This window comes from Oxyura jamaicensis, chromosome 7 (genome assembly GCF_011077185.1).
Source record: "Oxyura jamaicensis isolate SHBP4307 breed ruddy duck chromosome 7, BPBGC_Ojam_1.0, whole genome shotgun sequence".
Classification (NCBI taxonomy): Eukaryota; Metazoa; Chordata; class Aves; order Anseriformes; family Anatidae; genus Oxyura; species Oxyura jamaicensis.
The window spans coordinates 1588626-1614638 of record NC_048899.1 but is presented as its reverse complement, the minus strand read 5'-3'; the positions used below and the strand labels follow the sequence as shown (position 1 = coordinate 1614638).

At 36.0% G+C, this 26013-nt stretch overlaps 3 protein-coding genes and 1 long non-coding RNA gene across 8 annotated transcripts in view; 1 reads left to right on the top strand and 3 right to left on the bottom strand.

The window, feature by feature from the left end:
* Positions 1-1247, bottom strand: part of GTF3C3 (general transcription factor IIIC subunit 3) — a 23467-nt gene extending 22220 nt beyond the window's left edge. For 2 of the 3 annotated variants that reach the window (XM_035332260.1, XM_035332261.1), the window contains exons 1-2: positions 1057-1247; positions 286-388 (exon numbers count right to left, since the gene is read on the bottom strand). In XM_035332260.1, the coding sequence (XP_035188151.1) occupies positions 286-388; positions 1057-1155 (202 nt within the window). In that variant the 5' untranslated portion in view covers positions 1156-1247. The remainder of the gene's footprint in view (positions 1-285; positions 389-1056) is intronic. The other variant, XM_035332259.1, reaches the window with a different exon arrangement.
* Positions 1-6471, top strand: part of LOC118170194 — a 22441-nt gene extending 15970 nt beyond the window's left edge. Inside the window, exon 3 of the long non-coding RNA XR_004752564.1 lies at positions 6459-6471. This is a non-coding gene — a long non-coding RNA (uncharacterized LOC118170194). The remainder of the gene's footprint in view (positions 1-6458) is intronic.
* C7H2orf66 (chromosome 7 C2orf66 homolog) lies at positions 1544-8920 on the bottom strand. Of its 2 annotated transcripts, none has more exons than XM_035332266.1 (4): positions 4599-8920; positions 3895-4039; positions 2831-3032; positions 1544-1770 (listed from the first exon to the last, which is right to left on the bottom strand). In XM_035332266.1, the coding sequence occupies exons 2-3, from the start codon at positions 4015-4017 to the stop codon at positions 2850-2852; spliced, it is 306 nt and encodes a 101-aa protein (XP_035188157.1). In that variant the 5' UTR covers positions 4018-4039; positions 4599-8920; the 3' UTR covers positions 1544-1770; positions 2831-2849. The 2 variants fall into 2 exon arrangements, with proteins under 2 accessions (XP_035188157.1, XP_035188158.1); XM_035332267.1 differs by having other exon boundaries at positions 7165-8920.
* Positions 8921-13326: 4406 nt separating this feature from the next.
* PGAP1 (post-GPI attachment to proteins inositol deacylase 1) overlaps positions 13327-26013 on the bottom strand; it is a 38810-nt gene continuing 26123 nt past the window's right edge. For both annotated transcript variants that reach the window (XM_035332250.1, XM_035332251.1), the window contains exons 19-27: positions 25658-25696; positions 24478-24571; positions 23671-23761; positions 23269-23466; positions 21178-21313; positions 19966-20016; positions 18467-18690; positions 18001-18105; positions 13327-17139 (exon numbers count right to left, since the gene is read on the bottom strand). In XM_035332250.1, coding sequence (XP_035188141.1) covers positions 17001-17139; positions 18001-18105; positions 18467-18690; positions 19966-20016; positions 21178-21313; positions 23269-23466; positions 23671-23761; positions 24478-24571; positions 25658-25696 — 1077 coding nt within the window. In that variant the 3' untranslated portion in view covers positions 13327-17000. The remainder of the gene's footprint in view (positions 17140-18000; positions 18106-18466; positions 18691-19965; positions 20017-21177; positions 21314-23268; positions 23467-23670; positions 23762-24477; positions 24572-25657; positions 25697-26013) is intronic.

Below are 26013 nucleotides of genomic sequence, written 5' to 3'. Positions count from 1 at the left end.
AAATAAATAAATAAATAAATAAATAAATAAATAAATAAATAAATAAATAAATAAATAAATAAGACTGATTGGCCATATCCAGTCCTTTAAAAACACTTGACAAAGTTAAAGCCTAGATATGAACGGGAACATCCTACACAGACATACACTGTAACAATGTGCTTCAGTACCCATAGGTTTGAAAGAAACTGCCAGGTATTTATAATAAGCCAGCTATCAAAGAGCAAATGCTTTCAATCACCTTTAAAAAGTATTTTTCACAGAAATGATCGCGTTAACATTTACCCTCTGTTTCATCCTGACTGTGGGATTTCCCAGATGCTTTTCTGGATGAAGATGGAGCATCAACATCTTCACTGTTTTCCTCAGCAGACGCATTTTCGCCCTCCTATGCACACCAACAATATTATTTATAAGCTCCGCAATGCAACTCATTCCTGTTCCCCCCAGTCTTTACAATTAGTATTTAGACTACGGGATTCCAGCTTTTGCACTGCAAGGGGACACAGGTGTGGTGCATGCTGTATTTTTAAACGAATAAACCCAGCATCGTTTGCTTTAGGATATATACATCCTTATCAATGCGAGGTGACACAGGCGGCAACCATTCACGTTACTACTGACTGAAGAGACTCCGCTACTTGTTTAGCGTTACAGCGAGGTAACGTGACATAGTTAACTGTGTAAAAAGGTTATAAACGCGTGGCACCTCCTTTCAGGAGCCAGCGTTTGTTGGCACAGAAGGAAAGCTCCAAGCAGCCCATCTTAACGCGGCAGGAGGGATGCCTCCCCGATAGCCCGGCTCCAGCGGACCCGCCGCCGGCAGGCTGCTGTCAGCGCTGCTCAGGCCTCGCCACCTGCCCGCTCCTGCACAAATCGGGCCGTGTGGTCGCTTTCAGATGCCGTCCCTCCCCGCATTTATAGCTGCCGGACAGCCGCAGGTGCCCCTTCAAGCCCGGCCGGCAGCGGGGGGACAGCAGCGGGGCGCTTGGACGCCCCCTGCCCGCCTGGGCCGCGCCCCCGGCGGGTGTAGCGCAGCGGAGGGGCCAGGCCGACCTTCTCTCGGCTCTTGCGCTCCTCCCGCCGCCGCTCGAACTCCTCGAAGGAGATCTTCCCCTCCAGATAATCGATCAGCTCCGGGCTGAAGCCCGACATGGTGCCAGAGACGGCCGGGGGAGCGAGTTGAGGGCGGGACGCGGGTGCCTCCGCTATGGCGCCCGGCCCGTCCCGCTCCCTCGCACACGGGTTCCGCGCCGCTGAACCCCCGGCAGGTCCCAAACGCCGGCTTCTGCACCCCAAAACACGGACAGAGTGCACCCTGCACCCTTCTCACTCCAGGAGGGGCGCTCGGCCATGGCTACGGGGGGGCTGCGGGACGGCGCGAAGGGAGAGCGAGAGCCCGGCCCCCTCCCAGCACCGCGGCGGGTTAGCAGGACAAGGGGTGCCTCAGCCAGCTGCTTCACAACGCCTCCTTCAAACGACCCGAGAAGCCGCATTTGTTTGCCTACAGCGAACAAAGACACGTGGCAGAAGGGAGAAGCCCCCCGTCGCACTCCCCCTTTATTCACGTTTTAACAGAAGGCTGCGAGCAGCCCAGCAGCACGCGTTTGTCAACGGAGAGCAAAGGGCCAGCTACAGGGAGAAGGCAGCTTGCACGGGCAGATCTGTGACACAGAGGGGTTTATAAAGTGTCGTGTAACAGGTAAAAAGGCAAAGCAGTAGGGGGTTGCTGTGAGGTTACCACTTGGCGTGAAGTTCAGAAGTTAACACCTGAAAGAGAGGGGAAAAAAGGGCATTAGACAAAGCCCTTCTGATCCATTTCCAAATTGACGTGCCCAGAACCCCTCGTGTGGAGCCTTTTTGCTTGTTTCTTTACTGACAAACACTTGGGAAAAAAATAATTTGGTATTAAAATTTAAGTGCAGCCTTTACTGTTATACATGCTAAGGATAGTGGAGCTGTGCTTATGATTAAAAAAAAAAAAAACATATTATGCAAACCTAAAAAGCCTTAGCTGAACACTGATCACAAGTGAATCTCTTTAAAATAATGGGCAAATCACCAAAATGCTTAGATTCAAATCTTACTGAAATTGTCACCTATTTCTAAAATGGGAGAAAAGAGTTGTTCACCTTTCCTCAGAATTGGCACTATTCAATGACTTTTAAAATGAGCTATAAAATGATTTATGTGTTACAGGGTGTGCTAATACATAGATAAGATAGATGAGAAATACCTGCTATAATATGAGGCTGCATTTATTCATAATGCAACCTTGGCCCAGTCAATTTTATTTCATATTTACAGAGAGGTGTGAATGAGTTCACAATCATTTTATTCAACCTTCAATTTTAGTGGTAGAAATACGGAAAACAGCACAAGTGGACAAAGATGTAAACAATGTATGCTTTGTTAGTGCAGTATCCTACATGTAAATTAATTTTCTTAATATCCATGCATCACATGAAATAAATAGTCTGCTATTTTATTAATAGTCTAAGTTACTTAAATAAAATCTGCCTTCTCTATTACGTGTACATTTTCAGCATTCCTCTCCCCATAAAAAAAAAAAAAAAAAAAAAAAAAGTATGGTCTTTATAGATCTGCACAAGTACCACGTGTTATTTTACAGAAGTAGTAAACACCTCATAAATCTCTACCTCAAACAATTTCCAAAGAACTTCAGGCATGAGTTAAGGTGTCACATTTTTTCATTTCTTCTGAAGAACAAGTTGTTTTTATACTTCAGACAAAAGTGAGAATCACTTGAATTCAAGTCTTTCACTGGCTTACATGTAACAACATTAGAGGAAAAGGCATCCTCTTTTACCTTGGTTCAGCACCATCTTTTAGCCTTTGAAATAATTTGGAAAAGAATTTTTCCTTTCTTCATAATCTGCAAATGCAGAAGCAATAGGATCTGAGTAGAACATGACGGGCCTCGGTCCTTCATTGTTCATAGTGAAAGTAGCTGGGAATTTTCTGAGATCAAGACCCCTGCCCGAAAAATAAGCCTGGAGCGTTCTGAAAAACTGAACATATTTCATATGTGAAAACAAAGCATGCCCAACAGACATTAATTATACTGAAACATATTAGATAAAACATTTCCTCCCATAATGGATGAAATCCCCTATTTTGATCATAAACTGATGCACTATAGGCAATATAGTTCAGACTCATCCAATCTGCCCATGGCTGGTAGATAGTGTTTAAGGACCACCATCATTTTACTGGTGATCCACGCTCCCAGTTGAACCACAGAAGATTCAAACGTTAATCCTTTTAAAGCAGACACAGCAAAACCCTTGCTGGGCGCAAATAGTGCAGTTCTGTTAAACATTTCTCTAAAGACATGTTCTCCAAGAGTTAGCAGCAGTGGACAGTTGATTTGAATTGGCCCCTTAGATTGCTTACAAGTAGAAATACTTAATCAATGCTTCTTTTTAAACAGTGGGGAAAACTGTAGGAAACTCCCCCTCCCCCTTCACAAATTACTTATAAGATCTTGCAAGTGATTAACTTTCAGATCTTTTGCTACAAACAACGTGTCAGATGGAAACTTACCTGTACATCTAGAAGATGAAACATAACAGAGTACGCATTTGAAAGAAACATAATAATCATTCTTCTTCTGGATCATAAAGTGAGCATCCATATAATCAAAACTTTTTTTTTAAACTAAATCTGCTGGATGAAGATCACACTAAGAATGTCTCTTCAGTTAAGGGACACATCTAGCCTGAAGAATGCTTATCCGGTTGCTGTTATTGGCTACACAAAGTGCATAGTTACTAAATCCCTCATCTGTATGTTAGTTGACACAAAATCTTGTGATAGAAAACACAAGAAACACACAAAACTTAGACTATCCTTCTTGCAGTATTTCCTTACCAGATCTCTGTTTCTGGGGTTATCTAGAGGTTTCCATTTTTCTTCTGGTTGGAAAGGAGCACCCTTTGTCAATCCTCTTACAGCCAGTGCTGTATATAGACCCAGGAGCACCACTTTCCACATGTTGAAGAGATGAACGGACTACCTGTTAGAAGGACAAAGAACCAGACTCCTTAAGTCCTACAGAACTGTCACTGCTAACAAGTAAAGCTAATAATCCAAAGGAGCGCTGCAAATTATCCATGGCAAGGAAAATCTGCCTACTACAGATCACACCTGTGTGCTATTGGCTTTTTTGGTTCTACACTAAAGTACTAAGAAGAACAAATTATTCTAAAGAAATGTTTCCCTTAACAAATCTATTTCTAGACACTGAGTTCCTTCCTCATGAAAAGGACCAGTTTGGCACTTAACACAAGAAACTGACATTTGTAAATTTACATTTGTTATGACATTACAGCCATTTTCATTGTTAAAGTATCCGGTTTTTGTATGCTTCCAAGGATAATGCAAAACTATGGCTGAAGATCACATAGCTCAGTTTTGTTTTTTTTAATTGCATGAAATGAAAGTGCACTACATATATTAGCAAGTGCAATAGTAATACAGTCTGGTATAATACACTAGAGACTTGTTTCAAAATTTGATTCAAGAAAAAAAAAATATCAGATTCTACCTATCACTCTCTTTAAAATAAAGCTTACCAGTGAATTTGGCTCTGGCTTGCCCCTTCTTGGTTAGTCTGCTTGTAATCTGTGAACGAACTGATCTCTGTACTTATATTTCTAGTGGACTGTAGGTGGGTGTCAATGACGTTAGCAGTTCAAAAATACAGTAATGATTCCATTTCCATCCATGACATAAAGACCCTTGAGAATTTTATCCTTAATACTCTTAAGACCTGTTGCTATTGAACAGTGCAGTGCAAATTCCTCCTCCCTAAGCTGCGTTACAGAAAATTGGTGGTAAGTTTAATACAATGCCCAGCAGAGAGAGAGCTCTATCAAAATATTACTTTTAATTAAAAATAATTAACCATATCTACCAAACAGTGACTAACAGATAATTACAGCTGGTAGAATGGTTTTCAAGCAAGATGAGATATGGATCTTTTTCTTGATGCTGGAGAGAGAAAAGTAATGTCTGTTTCCAAAACCATAATATTTTAATGAAAGCATTGCTTTCCTTCTCTGATCTTATCAACAGTCAATATGCTCCTGTCATACTACTAACTAAGACAAAGAGTGCAAGAAGGACTACGCTAATTTACCTTGGCTTTATTTTGTAGTATCCTTCATCTCAGAGCTGCTCAATATTTTTTGCTTGTACATTCACTACACTCTTATCTCTACTATTTAGGTGATTTTTGGTTAGTATCACATAAAATGCATCTCTAAAGAGACATTTTAAAACTAATTTTTGGTAAGATAAATCTTTATCTTAGCCCTAATGATGACTGTTTGTTTTTCCTGAGTAGAAGGCTTTACATCTTTCTTGGATTTCAATACTGAAAACCAAAACAAAGGCCTAACAATGCTCTTCCATGCAGACAAAACTGTGGGCATCTTAACATCATTAGTGATAGAGTAACCAAAGTTCTATCAGTATTAATGTCATCACTGCAGTAAGTGTTGGCTTATTGACGGCTTGACAAGCTGGTAGCTTATTGGCAGCTTGACACCCAGAAGTTGACTTATCCAGCTTGTATATTACTCTATAGGGTTGAAATAAAAAACGTTGAAAAAAATTGCGTAAGAACAAAAGATCAGCAGCTTGCTTAATTTTTCAATACCAAAACACCCTTAATTCCAAAATTTGGTGTAAAATTCGGGCAAAGTATAATATATTACTTTGTTTGAAAAAACAAACATTAAAAAAAACGCCGTTGGTTGTCATATCTGTTCTAGGAATAATTTCTGGCATAGCGGAGTCTATATACATAGCCACGGTCATGTCACAATCGTCTGCATCTCGATTACCAGTCTATAAAATGAGGATTTCCCTGCTTTGGAATAATGCCTATAGGTAGGTTTAATCCTTCTCATTAGATATCTGCATCATACGTAGCTCAGAATTTACACTTACAAACCACAGCAATTTCATGATTTCCTCATCACTTTGTGTAGAAGACACAATAAGCTGCTGCTACAGCTGTTTAAACCAAGCTGCTTTTTATTGTTGGTGGGTTTTGTTAGTTTTTTGAATGATATGATATTTTACTATATAATTAGGGGTTCCAAATCAAATACCCGTAGTCTTCTGCAGAGCCAAGGTAAAACATCTAATGGAAATTACAGAAGGTTTACAAAACAAAGTAGCCTCATTTCCCAATCCACCTGCCTTTAAAATCAATTCTAAAGAAACTTACAAACAAGCTACCTCTCCATTTTTGAAGGAGGGAACTATATTTATGTCATTAAAAAAGAAGAAAAAGAAAAACAGAAACATTTCATCATCAGACACAAGGAGAATTAGCCCTTTCATTTAATTATAAAGGGAAACTGCAGTCCTGGATTTCATTAGGGTGATAAAGACTTGTAATTTTAAGATGGTTTAAGGAATAGTTTAAACTGTGCATGGAAATACCCTAATTTCTTTCCAAAACATTGTCCACTTACTAAGTAGCTATTTTACAGCTACCACCTGAAGATATTTAAGTTTACCTTAAGATATTTAAGGTAAAAATACCTCTAATGGCTTATATTCAACAAAACTTAAAATATTTGGGGGGGGGGAAGGGGGGGTGGATTTCTTTCTCTCCCCCGGATGGGAACACGGACAGCAGAGAATCATTCACTCAACTTGCTTCTGTTGAGGAAGATTTCTTAATCTTCTTCAACGCGACTTCTGATATTTCCTATCAGTATTTAGTTTCTTTTGCCAGAGACACCAGGCTCTGCAGCCAGAAACATGGCTTGGAATTTTATTTCTGGCACTGACTAAATAAATGTAAACAAAAGAGATATTGAAACATCAATTGGTAACAGTTCACCTTAGTGATGTTTACTTGCATATGAGAATCTTTGGTATTGATTCCTCCTACAGTCAATATATAATCAATTAGTTAATGCACATTTATGCTGTGTGCATACACAATCAGTATGTTTAAAGCCAAGAGCTGGTTTAGTTTCTTTTTAAGACAGGAGTCACATAGCTATCTGAAAATTCACCTGTATTTAATCACAAGCAAGACATTTTCTGCTTGCACTCTGATGGTACTCACTGTTGAGGTCAACAGGTCTCTGATCAGCTTGGGTTTCATTTACTTACCTTCAGATAAGCACAGGTGTATACCCAGCTTAGCTCTCCTCCGTTCCCCCTTTGTAAATGCATGTCCAGTGCCACGTCTTCATTAGTCAGAGCACAAGAGCACTTCTGGCGGCAGGCCGCTGGCACACAGCAGTGATAAAGAAAGCAGGAATGATTCAGTTCTGTTGCCTAAATAACAGATTAACAGATTTTCTAACTTGAATCCCATCTCACCAAATTTCATACACCTATTTAGCTTAGACCCATTTCTTCTCTACAACAGTTAATACTACTTGGCTATCCACATTATTTTGTTCACTAATCATTTATCCAGTCTGAACATCTTGTGTGGCTAGTTTTAGCAAAATGGTGTTTTGATCCCAGTTATTCACCTTGTATGTATTTCTCCATTGCCTTCATTATAAATATTATCATCTTCCCCCTGGGACTTCCTGTTCCAGTTCTGTCTGACATCTTTACTTTATACCATGATCACCGCAACAGCGAACACATTCCCCGCCAGTGCTGGAGTGAAGTCTGAGCAGGCTACTACAACTTGGTGTCTGAGTCAGAACAGGCATAAAACAGATTGGGCAGTGCCATTGGTTCAAACATTTCCAAACCTCTGTGATGGCAAGGTGACAACATTTACTCACAGTTCTTCTTTCCCTCTTTAGAGGTGTCCAAGAGTAATTTGTTAGCATCTATACAAGTTACCTTCTAAATCAACCAGAAGTTCCTCTAAAGGTAATGACTGGAAGGGAAAAAAAAACTTGATTTACAGTTTGGGCTTACACTTCAGATTTAATTTTAATAATAATAATGAAAAAAAAAAAAAAAAAAAGAGCAGGCAGGTTTACTTCAGCCACCCTTTTATTTTTCCCCTCTAGTCTATCATTTGATTTATTCAGAAAGAAAACCACGGGGGTATATGCAGTGTATTTAGATAGTAAAACATAGCAAGGTCTTTTGTAGATTTGAAACAAGCATTGTTGCTGTTGGACTATTATGGGCCCCCTAACAGAATTCAGACATTTTGGTTGACTGATGAAGCATGTGGGCAAGCAAGAGATTCAATTAGTGTATGTTTTCCTATAAGTGGTCTTTAAAAAAAAAAAAAAAAAAAAAAAAAAACTCTACAAAGTTGTCTTGTTGCTTTCTAAGGTAAAAGAATTTAAGCTAATTGTTAGAGAGAAAAGTCTGTTTAGACTTACTGCTCATTTTAATGTATTTTATGCCAAAACTTTTTTTTTTTTTTAAGATAATTTAATTATTTTTCTTTCCTTCAAAGTCAAATATAAGTAGTATACATTGATACTAAAGTACCATTAGTATAGTTAGACTGATTGAAAAACATTGTATCCTCCTTTGAGGACAGTAGCTAATTTAGCTTTCAAGCCAGATGTCCAAATTCTGCATTTTAAATGTGGCCAAATTTAAGCACTAGGTTTTTCTGAACAAACTGCCTACGTAGATACACAGCTTTAGTAATTCAAATCTTCTGAAAGTGGCTATACCAATGTCATAGGCAATATGGCACAGTAATATTCGTATATTTTTACAATTCCACTGAAGCTGAAAATGTTCATTGCATTGCTTCTTCAGTTTCATGCAAGTTACTTCAAAATAAAAATCCTTTAAAAATCCTGTTCTGGAATTAGAAGCAAAATCACATCTATTAGTTTACTTATAGAACAAGTTCTATGCATATGATGCTAAATATAAAATGCATTATTCCTTTTTCCACTGTTTTACATTTCCCATTTGTGGTAGCAAGGCACATATAAAAGCCTGAGATGCATGAGTTAAGATATTGAGACAGGCTTCATTAAGCATCTTTACTGTATTTTACATAATATGTGAAAAAAGTGTCTGTTATATAAAGTAATGCTCTAACCACAATGCTTTTGTTCACCGTTTTTATTTTCTGCTTAGAATCCCAAGTATTACAAGTTGGAAGGAAAAGCACCAAACTGCTCCACATCCGTACCTGAGCAAAGACTAAAGGCAAATATTCACCACAACACTCATTAGCGTGTTTGTGCAACAAAAGTATAGGTAACATTCACAACACTCTACAGAGTATGATTGTTAAGTGGCACTTTTTGTGAATTACAACTGTTTATACTAATGCAACCATGTTAGAACACCATACAAAAATATACAGAAGTGTTCATTTAACAGAACATATGCTATACAGTGTACTTTAAGTCATGTACACTTTAGTAAAAAAAGACAAAAGAGACATGTTAAGTACACACTACAGACAGGGAAACCATCAAACAAAACATGAAAGTCCCAGCGTAGCTCCCATTCAAGTTGCTTTCAACTTCAACAACAAAAAAGGAATGGTATCTAAAAGCACAGTTTTGAACTGAGATTTCAACTTTCAGTAATTTAAACATTAGCTGAAGATACGTATTCTCCAAGGGTTTCTCAGTATCTTAAGACAAATACCTTGCTGAAGCTTATTACATTGTGTGAGCTGTAGAGAACCAAGAATTCAGTTATAACTGTTTTAAAAAGCACAATAATTTATTATAGCATTATTCAACCATTTATTGATAAGAATCTGCCAACATCTCCAGAAACCTTTAAGAGTTAGAGTTAGCTCCACCTAAAACACCAGGTTTACACTAGTTATATAAGAACTCTAAACAGAGGAAGAGTTAAAAGTGAGGTTTCTCATTAACCAATAGATTTCTCCAGAAGTTATGTATGTCTTTCAGTGATATAATCCCTCCTAGCAAAAAGAAATTGACAACTCCAATACCCATCAGCTAAATAGGGTGTTTTGCCCAACATTATGCTGTCTTTTGCTTTGGATTACTAGGCCTGCACAATTTTTCTAGATTCACCATCGGGAATAAACTCTTAAAAGTAGTTCTGCCCTTCTCAATGATTTTCATACTAGTGTTTCTGTAGCCAGGATGTCAACAATGACTAGGATTACTGAAATAGCATCAGCACAGAACAAAGATGGTCAAGTTAGGCAATTGGATCAAGAGTTTTAAAAGTCCTAAACTAACATACAGAAGGAAGTAACAGCGAAGACACAAAAATTGCATGTTTCTGCTGTTTCATAATAAAATCAGGATTATGACAGCCAGATTCAGATCTCCACAAAATGAAGTTAATAACTTCTATTTGTATCACTGCAACAATGACTGTGATCACCTGACATGAAGTCATTGTGTGTGCATTTTTAAATATCCACAGTCCAATGACAGTCTTTGAGATATGGCATCTCTAATCAGGAATCAGTCTTACTTCGTACTACTGAAAAACAACAGACTCAGAATTTGGGGGGCTTTGTTCACTATGCTATAGAGAGAACTAAGAAAATAAACAGAGGTCGAGAAGTGGCTTTCCTAAGGTCTTCATATTAAAAATATATACTACATATTTATATTTACACATATGTATTTACTTCATCAAAGCAGGATTTTAGGATCTTGAATATTTCTGTTTCTTCAATAAATTGAGAAGAACAGAATGCAGACACCTATTTTTTTCAGTCTTTTCAGGCTTCTGTATATGAATACTTTCCCTAAAACTTGAAATCACTTATTCAAACTGCTGGAGCTCAAAAGCAAACAAACCCCACACTACACCCAAACCACTTTTTCCTCTCACACTCGTGTAGATATTGATATTCAATGGCTTAAATATTTTGCTTGAGCTACAGTTTTGAAGAAACTAAACAAAAATTTAGAATACTTAGACACACAGAAGTCAAGCCACATCTGAGACTAATTTGTCTTCCCTATTTTCCTTTTTGTCATAATAGAAAGACTTGAGAAATAAGTCACTAAAGCTTTCTGACTTCGAGTGGTAATTCCAAACCACAAGTACACCATACTTCATATAAATCTTAATCTCTGCAAATGCAATAAAAAGGGGGGGGTCAAAAAATATTCTCCCCAAATCAAGTTTCAGTATGATCCACACAAGTATTTTTGGTTGATTTCAAAAATGAAAAAGAAGGCTACAGAAGTCTACAGGCTACAGTTAGAGTGTATTAATTTGCTGGTTTAAGGCACAGGGTTTGTTTGTTTTGCTTTAGAAAGCTACAACTTTCAAGTCACAGTGAGGAGTTTCACATTTCAATTTTGATCTGGCACTCTAATTATATATGTCATGTCTACCTTTGTAGATTTCTGCAAAAGATTTCAGTTGTTACGTACTGAAGTCTCCAATACTGCGTTCACACTCAAAGTGACACAACTGGAAAATACGGAAGCCTGAGTTGATCCCAGAATAGTGCATGTAACATTTAAAACAGCTAAACATCACAACACTTGCATGCTTGACATATGCCTTGAAAGCATTTATGCAGTTGGAGGAAAAATAAGTCTTTGCTAGTATTTCAACAAACACACAAACTTCAATAATACAACAGTCCGTAGGACAGACGCTCCGTATCTTCACTATGCCATTTGCAGTGCCTACTGTTACTGTGAAGCCTAAATTTTGTGCTGCAGCAGCAGGATACTGCAAACCAAGGACAGCTGTGTATGAAAGCAAGAACTGGAACGATGTGCTGCAAAATAACAGGTCTGTGTGCCATTCCCGGATTTTATAGACACAAGATTAGCTCTGATACTATGCACTTCCTACAGAATTCAGGCCAAAACCCATCAATAACTGCAGAGAGTATATGTTTACAAGATTTGTTCATGAGTATATGAGTTGCAAAAACCATATGCACATAGGAATACAGAATGAGACCCTAAATCTTAAACCAAATTAAGGTCAAAATATCACAAGTGTGACTGGTTTCCATAGTCAACACAGTAAGCACATATTTGAGACAGTTATATACTTGAAAAATTAAAGTGGTGGGCAGATTTACTTCAGTAAAAGCCTAATTTCTCCCTAAATACTTACATTTATTTTAAAAAGCAGTAATGTTTAGTAACAAGATGAAATGCATACATTTTATTCTTTTAGATAACATTTTAATCTTTTAGATAACGATAACTGATCTGATTAGAAGTTTTGAATACATTCTTCTGTAAATAAGAAAATGCATCAAAATACAGGTTTTTCAAATAAGCTTTTTAAACACTTGAGGGATTGTACTATGAATACTGGCTGGAAGTTCTAGCTCTAAGAAAAGGTAGAAAAGCTATTTTACTTTAACATACTTTTTTTTTTTTTTTTTTTTTTTTTTTTCCAATTGTCATTGCCTGCCAAACATTTCCACAGGCATATAAGAGCAGCACATAGCTTTAGGGACAGAAGTATGTTTCTGCTAAAGGAACAGCGATTAAAGTTTTAAAACAATTTACAGTACAGTGCTAAGTGCTTATAAAAGCTAGTTTGATTATCTTCCAAAAAAAGGGATGTAAAAAGTCAAACCTGAAAACTAAGTGACTAACATTCACAATGAAATATAAACGAAACAGTAAGAACTCTGTCTGTTCTACAGCTAACAATTTTCTACTGGCTTAGTGACTTAAAACAGCAGCACAATTAATGAACAGACACCATAACCACCTCCAAAAATATTTTCAGTAGCTCTGAGTATTGACAGTCTCTAAATAGCTGCTCTATTTCTGCAGTATAAACAAGACTTTTGTCGTATCTTCTGTACAATTACCGACATTCAGTAATGTCAGTAATTTATTTTTTTTTTTAAATTCCCCTTCTGATAGCTTATAAAAACATAAGAGACACAATTCTTACTTTGGATGCATCCTGAGATACAAACCAGAAAACGTTTGTTTTACAATTTTGTCTTGTTTATCGTAGTGCTCATTACTGGAATGAACTAAACTTTATCAGGTTGATCTAAAAGGCTTCTTAAATGTTTAAATTTATGCACAAGCACATAATTAACTTTATTTTTTAACTTTAATTTTCTGTTCTGTCAAGCACAGAAGTAGATATATCAGATTTCAGGAAAAAAGCCAGGTGACAAGTTTATAACCTTGTTACTGGAAAACAGATGGAGAATCCAACTTCATATCAAATACCAACCAACACAACAATCCTTTTTGCTTGTTTTAAGTATCAATGCATCATTTTGTTTATTCTCTAAAGCATGACTCTTTAAAGGATGCCCAATTAGGGTGACCTTCAACATAGTTGGAAAACTCACTTACAGGCAGTCTCCATTCTTTCTGCAATATGTTACAATTACACTGTTCAGGTTTGTTTGGTTGGTTGGTTGTTTTTAAACTTTGCAAATGAATACTTAGCAATAAATTGCTATATGTATCGTCTCACTCAAAAGAAATTAGAGCAGAACTCCAAGTTTTACAAATAAAATTAAATGGAATTCCAGTTACTAAACAAAAAAGAACTATCAGACATTTCACATGATGCAAAAATGTGACATACCGCAACTACCTTTTAAAGGAAAACTGAAAATATCACCTTTGGTAATTCCAGTTAAGTGGTAACACTTTTTTTATACCATACAAATACAGACCTTTTATGATCTGATAGCTACAGGTGTAGCTACTATTATTGCAGAGTCAGAAGACCATGAAGAAAACCCACATATTTGATTACATCAACCAAAAAAGATTAGAGACTTCAAGAGGAATTCAAGTTATGGGGATGTCACTAAAAGATTCTCATTAAGTCTCTCCCCTACCCCCACCACCCCCCCAGAAAGACTGCTGTACATTTAGTGATGTTTGGTAGTCTAGGTTCACTATCTGTGGTGGTGGTGGTGTTTTTTGTTGTTGTTTTTCTGTGTGTGTGTGTTTTTGTTTGGTTGTTTTTTTTTAACTTCTGATCTGATAGCTTATAAAAACATACAAGCCGCAAAAATAATTCTTCTCTTGAATGCATCCTGAGGTACAAGCCAAATGTTGCTTGTTTTACACACCATAATCTGCATCTTAACATGCTGACCATCCACACAGATAATTTTACAAAACCACTGTACTTTAATACCTCAACTTCCGAAAAGGAACAGAACAACAAATTTGGAGTCTGCACGTCAGCAGAAATCCTCCCTCACAGAGCAGAGTTCTAACCTATCACAGAGTAGTTTGTGCCTTCTCCCACAGTCTAGATAAAGTTTGAAGAATAAACAGAAATTTTGATTTAAATGTTTTAAGGGACATTCCAATATATTTCTCAAAAATTGTTTTATAACCACAGCCTACTCAGATAAAGGGTATTTCGGTAATACCTACACTTCCTCATGCAGTCAATTAAAAGTCCTTTCAGTGGGTTAGTCTACATTTCTGCTCAGATTGTAAAGGTGGATGTGGTAGAACTAGAAATTTGCAGAACAGAAGCCTCCTCTCCAAAAGGAAGGTCATAGTATTTACCTTAAAAACAATTTTAGACATTCATAAAAAAATTTAATTCATCCTCTCTTAGAACGGGATGAACTGTCCTCTGAACTTGTCCTAGTACCTTCAGTGATTATACATGGAATCTGTGATTAGAAACCTAATCTTTTGAACAGCTAGTTAGACAGTCCACAATCACTGCAATATCCAGATGCACATCTCTGAGAAGCAAATGACACACAAAGCACACACAAGCAATAAGACTTCCCCTACTTCCCCTCTGAAGATAAGTAGCCTAAGAAAGAGGAGCATTAACAGAGAAGTGAAAGTCTGGGATCTCAGACTAAGGATTACATTTTTATTTTCCTGCCTCCACCTTGAAAATCATGTAAGAATCACTACCCAAAATTCTGTAACCCATTTCATGAGGAGTCTTAACAACATCAACAAAATTCACAGCTTAAAAATACCATTCAATGAAAAAAATGGTGCTATTCTACGCTGCTGTAATTCAGTATGTTTCGTGCTCTGTCGGATTTTGGAAGCTATCAAAGTTGCTACATGCTGAGACTGTTTCCTCTCCTTATTCTATTATTTTATTCCACCAACAGCTCCAAAAGATGAGCTTGTGCATGAAGATCTGATTAAGATGGCAAACCAAAATCAGAAGTAAAATACAGTAAATACAGTAGTAAGCCAAACTGATCATGAAGACCAAGGAAATGATCTTCCACAGAAATCAGTCTTGCACATTTCACAGCCTTTTACCAGCCCCAGTGCAGTTCTGTCACTGTCTTTCACTCACAGCCACTTGAAAGTACAGGAACTACTCTATGCTTCTATGTCTGAACAGTAATTTTTAGGTTAAATCAAGCTACAAGTATATACAGACAAATTATCCTTTATACATATACTGTAGCATATACTTGGCTAGATAGTATCAGGATATAATATACTGAGTTAACTTTTCTGATTTACGAACACTATGCATAATCTAACCTTTTGATTAAAATGTTAACACTGGAAGACCAGCACAGCAATTACTGACACCGGTGACAATGGTTTGATTAGCTACTAATAATCTGTTCAGTTAAAGCAGTTTTAATGACTTACCGATAGCTTGAACTGCTGACTTGTTTATGAGGTGATAAAACAAGCTCATTGTGGAAAGTCTGTCTGAATTAATAAGCCTTTCCAGCCAGCTCAAATGAATTGACCCTAAGAACAAGCTAGAAGTAACTGAGGCACTTCAGGCAAGAATATCAAGATAGAATAAAATCAATGTGCCAGGATCTACGGCTATATTAAGAATATATTCAATTGACAATAGGTAGCAGATTTCCTGGTATTATACATATAAAGTAATTAAGCTGGTATAATATTTCCATATGAAGATGACAGACATCTCAGATAGTGGAGACAGCTGACACAGAAGCAAGTGCTCATCTCTACACAGAATCAATACCTCATTTTAACCTAATGTTTAGTGTGATTTCTTCTGTAGGCAAAACACGTACCCAGGAGATGGAATTCCTTACACACAACTATTCTAGGCGTTGTTATAAATGGCAGTCACTGTAGCATCTAGGCACAAAGATAATACTTTACGCAGAGCTAATAATTATGGTCAGTATTTGCCACTATTACCAAGAGTTTGTCCACACGAGGAAGTTAGCATAGCAAGGCGTGAATTTACATTGTTGTAACTTAACTATTCCATATTAATTTACTGTATGGACATTTACTATAAGAGGACTGATTCTCCATTTACGATAGGAAAAAAATTGCCTTGCCTACCTGTAAACAGTGCAATATAGCAACTGCGCTGTAAACTCAAACCATACCTCAACATTTGCTAGCTTCTACGTGTGGACAGAAGAAATTGGCAATGTTTTAAAACAACATTAGAGCAAATTGTTTATGAATCTGCTGATATCCTTCCTGAATAGAAAGCTACACAGAGTATTGTTGTTTTTTCACTCTCACAAAAAGTAAAATGTATAAGACTTTCAATAATCTCACAAATGTTCAACAGCAACTGAACAAATACTTTGATAGAAATAGCAGTTCTATAAAAGCAGTACATTCTGGTTTGTCTAGACACAACTGTGACAGCTTTTAAATGTAGCATAAAATGATTAAAAGTATACTTGGCTGTGTAGTTTTTGTGATAGTCACAGTGTGCTTGAAATCTATTCAGTTTTAACCAGCATACTTTAGACCTGCAAGATACGCAAGTTTAGAACATGTGTTGCACAGCATACTGAGTAAAAAGAAGTCTGTTTAAACAAAGAAGTATAGTGAAATATCAAAGTGTCTGCAAGGCAAACAGAATTGATGTTACATTAATAAGATTTATGTGCTTACACACACACATTGTTAATTCACTTAATTTTCACAGTCAGGAAATAAACACCACGAAAAACTTTCTAAGCAACACAAACAGAACTATAAACTTTTTGTAAAGTATTCATGGTTCTGTCATCTTTCCCAAATAATCCAAATTATCACGTTAATCAAGGCATTTCTTTGTTGAAATTTTCCCCCTTTCCAGAATTACTTTCTAGGCTGCAATATTCTTCTTATGTATAACCAATGTTACACAAGACAACATAGTACGTGTAGAAGAAGAGAAAAAGTTACAAAGTGGGGTACTTTGTATAAATGCATTCCTCCAAAAGCCAACATTGCAACAGACAAAGGGAGTGGAACTTTGGCTGCAATCTTCAAGAGTTTACTGTAAGAATATAAAGAAAAAAATGCCATTTTTGTAGTCACACATGCAGAAGGAGCAAAAAAAAACCAACCAAACAAACAAAAAAAGGATATTTAATTTTCTTCTGAAAAATATTTTTTAGATTTCAAAGATTTGCTCTTTTTAAACAGAATGTGTAAGTTCAATGGAAAATAGTGATTTATAAGCAAGAGAAATTATGCCAGAAGACTAATAAAATGTCAATTAACAATATCCTTGCATTAATTTAAAAATAAATCAACTGTAACACAAAGGTGTAATGTTTTAAATCATTCGAGTTAAGTACTGGTCAAGAGAATAAACTACATTATTTATTATTAGTAATCTTTCATAGGACACTGACTTAACTTTTATGTCTGAGGAAGAAGTGCACTATCTGTCAGCAAAAACAAGTGCTCAAAACTTCTTAATTCAGCACAAACCACATTACAGGAACATTTTTCAAGTGTGCCCATAAGGGAGCGTTTTAAGAACATATCTACAATGGTTTCAGATCCACTTTTCTTTGTAACTTCCAGATAATAACTTTTAAGACGTATTAGGATTCTGTAACATTTAAAAAGATTCAATGAGTTGTGAATGAAAAATTCATAATTAAAGGAGTCTTTATATGACTGATTATTTAGATAGTAATATTTCATTTAAGTCTATATGGTAACCAGTGGTTATTTCCTTCACTTTGCTGAACTACAGGCCATTCATATACACATTTTACATTTTATCTAGTCCTTAAGATTTAACCATAAGAGTTTATGAATTTCTGTGTAGGCTGAACAAGTACATATATGTGCAGCACAAATTAAGAAAGAAGCAATAAAACAACTGAGAACTGGGCTACAGTACCTTGATTTCACTTCAGAAGTACTTGAATTCATGAGAATTTCTAAAATGCATACAAGGATAATAGCTGTAGATCTACATGGATCGGGATCAAGCTTAACATTGTACCTGCAAAAAAAGTGAATTAGTTCTAAGAGCACGTTACTTTTAAACTAGGCTACCAAATAAAATCCAAGGTGGGAGCAATGATGCTAATAACAACATACATCTCATGTATATATCATCATAAACTGAATATAAATCACTTCTGTTTCTTTACTTCCTTCAACATACCATTTGGTATTACCTCTTAACATCTACTTATATTGTTCTTTCCATGCAATCTAGCTTTAGTTACAGTTATAGTTAACTGAAGTCTTTCATGCTATAAGGTAGGTAAAATGAAGAAAAATCAAGCATTTGCAATTGTGACTATCTTCCAAGGTTCAGGTTCTTTTCTTCCACCCTTACTGGCAATTTAAGAAATTACCTGAGATTTTTAAACCAGTAAACTAAAGATGGCAGGTTCAGCAGCACAATCCATGTGAACAAATATAGAATTGTAAGATGGATCTTAAGGCTGTTAGCAGCTTCAGCAATTGTCGTACTATTGGAGAGAGATTGTGTTGGTTCTGAAGTTAAGTCTATCAAACTTTGGTTTTTGACCGTGTGTCTACTGCAGTTCTGTGAAGCTTCTTTTGAGCGGTCTGAATCCTGAAGATAAAAGGCAGAAGTCATAAGAACATGTGCTGGCTTCTAAGAACCCTAAGAAGAGAGCAGGAGGGAAAAATTGTCCCTACAGTAGCATATGAACTCTGATTCAGGAAGAAGATTTGCAATTTATCCTTCAAAAAAGCCATCAAAAGCAGAGTTCAATAGTTCAACTTTAAAGCATCTAGATTTAACCAGCAATTTCTCTTACACTAATAGTTTGTGTGTCTTTGGGGAAAAAAAAAAAAAAAAAAAAAAAAGAATTAAAAAAAAAGAATGGACAGTGAAGATACCCTGACACCACTGCAGTGAGAAAAATACGGAGTTCCTGGAAGGAGGAAGAACAGAATAAAAGAAATAATAAAGCATGTGGGTGAAAATCACATATACTCATTCATGGAAAAAATATACAGGAGGTAATGTAATTGGGAGTAAAACATTAACTGTAGGAATGAATAACAAAGATAAACGAATTGGCAGATGATAACTTCCAATGACAGAAAAAAATACAAATGAAACACAAGAAAGATTATATGGATATGAAAGAAGAGATGGAGAAAATTTAAAACTAAACACAAATAAGACCCCCATATCCCAAAGAAAATTATCAACACCATTTCCTGGCTGACTACATTTTTAACTGTGTTTTACGAAAAAATAATGAGTAGTCATTATATGTATGTATCCACGCACTTACACTTCAGATCCTATATGTTAAAGTAACTGAAAAAAAGAAACAATTCACGTTGCATGAAACCCATCAATATTTTGCTTCTTCACTCCTTTTTAAATAGTTCCCAATTAACTGGACTCTCATTCCATATCCATCTAATGAGTAATATTTGTCACCTCCTGATTAAAACAAACAAAAAAAACCCTCGAAACTCCACAAGCTACCTATCTGGAAAAGATAGTATACGTTATTATAAACATAGTTTTTATCTAGAAAAAAAGTTTATTTCTTTAGATAAGGCATGCACCAAAACTCAGACAAAAAACTGTCATTCTGGTATATCTTTAGAGACTAAATATTTCTCCTAAAATGTCTTCAGTCAAGTTTGCACTTCAGTGATCTTCAACAGTGAATGCAGTGACCATATAGGATACTTGTGTCCAGGCTTTTCTTTCACATCATGCACACAGTAAGTAAACTCCACAGCCACCCAGTCATCACAACACAACTCAATACTGTCATGGCAAGATGATAATTCATAATGCATGGGTCTTGCTAAACATTTTTTGGTCACTTAATTTTGAAGAGAAACAGGAAATACTCACCCCATTTAGCATTTTTTTTTCTGCTCTTACATTCACATGTAGTTTTATTACCTGTAAGACAGACCATTTGGCTTTTTAACTAATGTTGCTTCACATGATAGCTGCAGTAAACAAGAATCTTGGGCTAATTACTTTCTGTCCCTTTTTATAACTAGATAATTCTAGGGCCCCAGTGGAGCTGCAATTCAAGAACTCCCTTCTAATAAGCATCATCCAAAGTGCTCTCTTAAGGAAGGGTTTCCAAGCACAGAGGGAGAAGTTGAGCTGGTCTGCTTCCACTGTGATAGAAAAGGAATACCAGTAGAAATTCTGCATATTCCTTACTTCATCTTCCTCCTGATAATTCAGTTTTACTTCCCTTCTGTAAAGACACACATCAGGCCACACAGGAGAAGTCCCATGTCAGAAATTTACTGCAGAAGTGGAAGCAGTGTCAGCATGGAAATGTCCTTCATAGGGTGACTATGTCACAGGAAGTTGAAAGAGAGCCCTGTTCTTCAGGCTGTGCTTTCTTCTGCCACATACCTTCTTCAGACCACCTGCAGGCTGCTCCACTTTGTACCCTTAACTCTCAGATGCATGCTCCCAAGGCTTCCCTAATAACTAAGTATAGTAGCTGTTTTAGCAGCTATATAACCATAGGGTGAATCAGATATCTAAGTTCGATGAGTTAGATGCTCTGATGCAAAGACGACCATGGAAACTGAATAGCAGGGACTAAATATGGATCCTTGTGGCACTAGCCAAGGGATCAAATTAGACATACAATAAAGACTGTCCTAATTCTACAATTTCTCCATTTTCCTTCCTTTTACTTCATAAGGATTTGTGAAGTCTTTAAAATAAAAAAAGTATTCTACAGAATATTCGAGGATCTTCTTTCACTACAGCATCTGTTCAAGGGAGCCATTAGCCTTTGATTTTATAACATGACATTCATAAGAAATTGCAACTATATGAATTATTGTAGCAGGCATATAGAACAGTTCATTCCTTTGAAAAAAGTATAATCAAAACAACAAAATAATTCTAAACAGTGCAAGATCAAAAGTCTGATGAGTTCCAAAAAGACCTATTTCAAGTATGCGAATAACAACATTTCTTAAACGTGAAAAATGGTACCCTGTATTTTTGCTTCCAACACTGGGTTAATTCAAAGCAGGTGAAATGTTGCCATTATGTACATATCTGGAATGCTTAGCTTTACAGTACCTTAAACAAGTATTGAAGATAGGTAATGAATACAGCCAGTGCACCACAAGTGGTCCAGCTAACCAAAGCAAGAGACCCCATCACACAGAGTCTTCTGTATGTAAACAACTTGTTTTCTTTTTGAAGCACAGTAGGTCTTAAAAAGCGAACAAACAAAACAAAAAAAATAATGTTATACTTTGTAGTTTTCATGTTGTTACCAGATATCGAAGAATAATTATTTCATGAACGACTCGAATAATACATTGCTCCTGAATATTGATTAAACATCAGAAAAACAAAGTTCAACAAATTTTAATATATACACGAACTGCTACGTAAGCTACTTTGCAAATAACTTTATCAAACTAACAAAACCATCTCACGCCTTCCTGTGTGCCTGTAACCAGTTATTAGTTATTATTAGTCTCTAACTTAGTCTGTAACTAAGACATTATTTTTATTTCATTTGGGGAACATAAAAGATACATTGGTGAACATAAAGCATTAGATTATCCTAACTCCAGATATGCATCTGTGACTAAGCTCTTCTGTGGAGCCCAAGAGAACCAGAACCCTATTCTTACTACTGCACAGTTGTACCGCCCGAGTGACTCCTACTCCAAACGATACTACACTGCAGTGATCAGTGATAGCACAGCAGCATACAACAATAAGTCTGCAAGAGTCATTTTGTGACATTCTTCCCAAACAGAGGTTTCTGCTTGCTCAGTTTCAGAGAGACAGAAAGTTTTATTTTAAATCTCTGGATTCTAGCTGAAATGACTAAGAGACAAATACGAATCTGAAATGACAAAGATGAGCTGAAAAGATATGAAAATCAAGGGAACAAGGTGGTGCAATGCAATGGAAAGGCGAAAAAGTCTGTAACCTCTTGGAATTTCACTGAACAGTCCGATGTTAAGACAGTGAAAATGGGAAAAAGCATTATTTGGAAAATTTTAAAAACCTTTGCAACAAATTTTGAAAATAACCACAAGGAGAAGGGTACTTGGCAGGAACAAGGAACTCCACAGGCAGCTAGTGACAAGTTCTTTGTTGTTGGCTATATCAGATCTTTTCAGAAGACTGAGCAAAAGCCAAGTGAATCCAATATACTTTAGAGAGATTTATATATATATATATATATATATTTTTTTTTTTCTTCAAGAAATTCAGGACTGGATCAGAACCTGTGTAAGCTAGTAGTACTCTGTAAGGTATTAAAATTCATTACAAAGAACGATCTGACTTACAGGCACATAACACAAAAACTAATTTTCCTGCCTCTGCTCAATACATTCTCAGGGGATAGTACAAATTGAGCTAAAAATCTTCAATTTAGTAAGAGTAATTTCAAAACTTAGAAGTTGCTCACTTCATCGCTTATAACGAAATGTCTTAGCATTTACTGTTACTGATGAATAAGATGGCTGAGAAAAAATAGCTCACACCACATGTATTATTTGATAGAATAAGACCAGAAGTACTAGTGTTAAAGAAAAAGTTCATTTGGTAGATATTTTCTGAACAAAGAGCATCCCAACTAATTCTCTAGAGACAGACTAAATTAATTTTCTATTGGCTGAAACCTAGATGAGGACTTTATCAGTGTGAGAACAGTGAAATCATCAAATTAGCTAAGTATATTATCCAATTTCAAATTCACACTTCCAAAAATTGTTTAATTTCCATTCCCCCCCCTTTTTTTTTTCAATCCCCCTTTCTTATCTCAATACTCATCTGTACATACAAAAACTTTCAAGTATTCTTAGACATCATCTGTAAAATTCATCAGCTGCTGAAAAGGAAGTAGTTCAGTTGTGTTCTTTCCTCCAACAATCATTCCTCAAAAGCAAACTGAAAACTTTTACTGCAGCTGATGAAGGAAAGAAATCGATTTAAGTTCCCTTTTGGAGAGATGTTTAACAAGGAATATAAGGCTATTCTGGTATTTCATTAATATTTAACACTGACAAACCCAGATGTCTAAAATCAAGTATGAACTGTACTGCAGAATTTCATTTACCCAGCCACTCATGCTGAAGCCAACAAAAATGAACGTTGCAGTCATCAAAAAAAGCGTAATTATAGAGCATAATGTTGTTTTACCTAATCAGAATTAACCATAATGTAGAGAAGAGTCTCAGAGATGCAGAGAAAAATACTCCACTCCAGTAGGCAATGCCTGTCCCTAAAAGAAATAGAATCAGGGACACAAGGGGGAACCATACATCCTGACTACTCAGTACAGCAGCGTCCACCTCCGGCAGCGAGAGTGAATCCCATATCTCTCTAAACCAGTTAAACCTGCCAAAAACATGAAAGCAGTGTTACTGACTTTGACTTCCCATTACGGTAAGACAAGTATCAACTCTTACTACATCCTTTCCAACAATATGTCAGGTGTTCACAACGAACACAGAATAATAATTCTCCCACCAAACCACGTTTCAGAATTCTGAAACTTCTGTTTTAGAAACTGCTTTAAATAAATAAATTATGCAAACTTACCCCTGCAGAAACACAACAATGCTTATAATAGGTTCTACTTTGTAGGGTTTAGCTGTTCTAACTAGTTCAAGGGAAAATTCTGAACACTGGCCTAGAATCAAGAACAGAAAGTACCTATAATTATTATTTTGTCATGAACTTTAACAAAGATTAACCACAACAAAAAGTAAATTCAGACAGTTTTGAAAGTTCATTTTAAAACAAGATAACCATGTCTTATGACAACACTAAGTCAGCACACTCCATCATGGTTGGACTTGATAATCTTAAGGGTCTTTTTCAACCTAAATAACCCTGTAATTCTATGACCATCAAGGGCCTTATTCACTGGATCATTCGTATTCAGGTAATTTGACACAAGAACTTCTAGAGCAATTACAGAATTTGCTACAAATACAAATCTGAATTTAAATGAAAATGCTATTTGTCTTAAGTCATGTGTAACAGTCAAATCTCATGTTTATGCAAGATTGAGGTGTCTATGCATAATAACAGTATGTCTTAAACTTTCACAAGTATTTTTAAGTAATTTCTATTAATATTAAAATACCATGCAATACACCAACCACAAGTAAGGGACTACAGAATAAAAAAGAAGGAAATATTCTGCTAGCACACAACCTTGGAAAACTACTAACAAACAAAAACTGAAGCTGAAGAGCATAGATCTGGAAAATTCGCCCAAGTTCAATGATACTTAGCTTAAAAAAAAAAATAAATCACACCAACTAGCTAGCCTTTCAACAGTAAATTGGATAAGTAATTTCTTTAAAAACACTGGAAAAAAAACATTTTTTTGAAATCTACCTGTTGATATCAATGTGCTCAGTTGGCCTCCATAGGTAAGGAGGATATTAGAAACAACATAGACAGGAAGAGCGCCAGCATGGAACCTTATTATCTGAAAGACAAGGATATAAGAATAACTTGCAAACATATACAGAAGATTAACACAAAACCAGCATGATAATGTGAATAGAAAATCTTCCCTAAAAGATGAAAATACTTTCTCATTTTCATGGACGAATATTTGATAACCAGAATCAGCAATTAATATTACATATGGAAAATATTTGGATCTCTCATAAATGGCAACTCAAATGTGTTTTGATAAATGACTAAATTATAAATGAAAGCTTTTTTTTTCAGTCAAGACAAACGTGAAAAGAATACAATAGCATGTTAGTGGTGTTTCAGTAAAATATATAAACAAACCCTAAAAGCAAAAGGCCACTTTTGAAGCAAAACTTGTATATAGTTAGGTACCCTTTTGCCAAAGATTTTTCAGACTTAATTTCTGTATATTCCACTTGGCTTCTGCTGTGCCAAGTCATTAAGTGATATCCACCTATATACAGGTATTACAGAATCTCTTTTCAAATGGTAACAAGATGAGAAATCCTTGATAGAAATGCACATATTCAAATAAAGAAACTTGCCGGTAATATTCCAGCACTATACATCCATGCTTGGGAATTACATTACTTTTTAGAATCAGAAAACTGCAGATGGCTAGTCTATTTTTATACCAACGTAGAAAAGCATTCTTCATTGATAAAGAAAGAAAATTATTTAAAATGGACATATACATCATCTTTTCCTTTTTTTTTTTTTTTTTCCCCTGAAAAACTTGCAGTTGATGCCAAATGTTCTTTTAAAGTTTTAACAGTATTGACTCGCCAGGCAAGCAAATGAAAATAACCTACAGAGTCATACCTCTATAGATACTGGGCTAACAACAAAGCCAAATGCTCAGCATTTACATCAGCTCCTTAAAGCCAGAATGCTTTTCTATTCTGAAAATGGATGCCTGGCAAGGCATGGGATGGGATGCCTTACCAAGTAACAAGGTTTTAACTGGTCATTGAATAATGCTTCTCTTGGCATGAAGCAGGGATTTGATATGCCATAGTAGGGGTGGCAGGAAGGAATAACATGTATAGGGACTGATATAAAAAACAAAATCTAGTATTAGAAGATTTCTTACTTGCCCAAGAATTTGTAAAAACGATGTCTTCAGAATTACCTGCATAAAAATTAATATTTTATTGAATGTTATTTTGCACAATAGCAAGCAAATACAAAATACTTTCAAGAAGCCAATTTAAGTATTAGAATACAGCAATCCTGTAATTAAAATGCACAACAGCTTACATCAAACTACTTTTCTTAAAAACACATACTTTAAAGTTTTGCTTAAATGTAAGTCCAATTTCCACTAGTTCTCTAAACTTTTAAAAACACTTGTAACATGTGCTATATTTACGAAAAGGCCAAACAGCTCAATTTCAGGTTTGCTTAGTATTTATTTTACTACGTGATTTGAAAGATTGAATTAAGCAA

Excerpts from the sequence above, each read along its gene's own strand:
- C7H2orf66 (XM_035332266.1), bottom strand. The coding sequence starts at position 4,017 with ATGTGGAAAGTGGTGCTCCTGGGTCTATATACAGCACTGGCTGTAAGA. Across the intron at positions 3,033-3,894 it reads ACCCCAGAAACAGAGATCTG|TTTTTCAGAACGCTCCAGGC; the intron begins GTAAGGAAATAC and ends AAATATGTTCAG.